Raw genomic sequence first — 2,464 nt, forward strand, 5'->3', positions numbered from 1 at the left:
AACTTTATTTGTAAAAGAAAAAAATACAAACAATCAGTTTGTCTATTTTAGTTTATTGTTTCTTTTATTGAAAACACTAGTTTGATTTTGCGTGTATTTCACTAGTTAGCTTGATTTAAAAAATGGTCATCTTTTCAAATGCGAATTTGATAAACAATTACTCATCTATATGCTAATCTGTTTCTTGATCTTTTCTCTATACAAAGTTCTTGGGCACATATTTTTCATTTGTTTGGATAAATTTATACTATGAGATCTGAAACGTTGTTGATATTACACAAAAGATTGTTTACGAAAAACTAAATAATTTGTATGTCTAATAAGTTAGAATATTTAATAATATTAGCAGTTCTATTAAGCTGATCAATCTGATGCTTTTTATTGTCAGACATCCGATTATCCGAAAAAAAGTTTCAAATAAAAATCATATTTTATTTGACAATAAACAAAACAACAATACATGCTCTCGTGCTATAAAAAATTTAAAATGAATCAAAGAATCACATTCACAGCGGTTGTCCTCTATATATTTTCTCTCAGGCAATGGAACACTCTGGGGGCAGGCCCTGAGGGAACCTCTTGAGGTCACTGCAGTAGTTGTAGATCATATAATTCTGTTGAACCCACTTCATCCTCTCTTGGGCAGTTGAATCCACCTCTTGGTTCCACCACCCGCCGTTGTGGGAAGCTGCATTAGAAGCACAGTTGGAGACACCACTAGCTGGAACACAAGCGTCGGCGTTGAATTTTCGGTATGATGCCACGAACGGTGCATTCGACCAATCAGTCTTGACAGCGCCGCCTCTGGTCGCCCAGTCATCAGCGTTCCAGAGGCTGGAGTAGATCCTCATGGGTTGATTCTTAGGAAAAGCAATGCCTCTAGATTCCAGATTCTTGAAGTCTCTAATTGGTGTGCCATCGACCATGAAGCTGGAAGAATGATTTAAGATTCATGCATGATGAGCAAGAGATTGGTATATAGTGAGATAAAACATAGCAGCATGTTGGATCAGTTTTACTCACATGACATGTCTAGGATTCCAGAGGATGGAATAGGTGTGGAAGTCCATGGTGGGGTCAAACCAGAGCTTGAACTGCATCTCCCTGTTGCCTTTGCCCTGCGTGAACACATTGGTGTGGAGAGTGTAAGGGTCACCACTGAGGTTGCCCAGGAACTCAAAGTCAATCTCATCATGCGTTGGCCCTTCAGAAGATAACTGCATATTCAAAATAGATATGCCCCATTAGCACATAATTATGCTCCTGAATGAACAAGTCTCCATTGTACATATCGACGAGCTGAAAACTTACATAGTAGGTAGTGACGGTGCCAGCAGAGTTCCCAGGAACAAGCTTGATCTGCATGTCAATCTTGCCAAAGAGATACTCATTCTTGGTTCGAAAGCCAGACCCGGATGTCTTGTCGAGCGACAGAGTAAGGAGTTGGCCATTGTTGAGGATCTTTGCTTGTCTATCACCCCATGTAATGTCACAGTCCTGGTAGAAGTTGCCAGCAGAGGCAATGACGAGGAGAGAACAAACAACCGCCAGAAACAGGTAGCAGCTCTTCATGTTGATAGAGAATTAAGAAGCCGAGGATTGTGATATCAGATTACTTGAACTAGCTAACTCAATACGAAAATGAAATTGGGATCGGAGTGAGTATGAATGAGTCGATGGCTTTCCTTTCCTCTCCTTTTATAGGTGAAGAAGATCTATAGGAAAATGCGAGGAAATGAGCGATAGATTGCTTCAACGCGGTTTGATTAAAGAAATGGAAGGCGATCAAGCTCCAGCTGTCTCCGAATGAACCATTGCCAGCTTTTGGCTTTTGACTGATGTTCATGTACTGTATCTAATTTACAATAGAACTAAAAAGGGTAAATTTGTAAGAGATATCCAGATCAAATCTTCTGTCCCCGATTTTCTTTGTTTCCGTATTTCATGTCAATTGGATGAATCAGATTATATCTCAAGGCATCATGATATCTTTAAGATGTGTACAGTATCCTCGTGATGTGTAAGACATCCTTGAGATGTAATCTGATCCGTCCGATCGACAAGAGGACATGGGGACAGAGAAAATTGGGGACAGAGGATTTAATCTCAGAGATGTCAACATTAACCAACTCTACTATACAATTATTATTTCATTATTTTTCATCCACTAACTTAATTACATTCCCATTATTTCAAACACACTGAACCTGCGTAATTTCTATAACCATTAACTTTTATCACTAATTAAAATATACCAACTCATCAACCCATTAACACACAAATATTAAATTTTATTAACAATGATAAAGACAAGAACTCATTAATTTAGTTCATAAACCTTTTTTTATTTATTTACACGAATTGTTCTAAGGTGCCCTACGATTTTTGATGTAGTTAGAGTTTTGTTATGTTTTGTTGTCTTTAGTACGAGGTGTTTTCATAATACATCTGCTCTATTGATAAT

General features: G+C 37.9%; 1 protein-coding gene across 1 annotated transcript; it reads right to left on the reverse strand.

The window, feature by feature from the left end:
- Window positions 1-411: 411 nt before the first annotated feature.
- Window positions 412-1,671, reverse strand: LOC122000823 (probable xyloglucan endotransglucosylase/hydrolase protein 23). Its single transcript, XM_042555289.1, has 3 exons — window positions 1,312-1,671; window positions 1,024-1,217; window positions 412-930 (listed from the first exon to the last, which is right to left on the reverse strand). The coding sequence occupies exons 1-3, from the start codon at window positions 1,570-1,572 to the stop codon at window positions 537-539; spliced, it is 849 nt and encodes a 282-aa protein (XP_042411223.1). The 5' UTR covers window positions 1,573-1,671; the 3' UTR covers window positions 412-536.
- Between the last annotated feature and the right edge of the window lie 793 nt (window positions 1,672-2,464).

This window comes from Zingiber officinale, chromosome 7A (genome assembly GCF_018446385.1).
Source record: "Zingiber officinale cultivar Zhangliang chromosome 7A, Zo_v1.1, whole genome shotgun sequence".
Taxonomy (NCBI): Eukaryota; Viridiplantae; Streptophyta; class Magnoliopsida; order Zingiberales; family Zingiberaceae; genus Zingiber; species Zingiber officinale.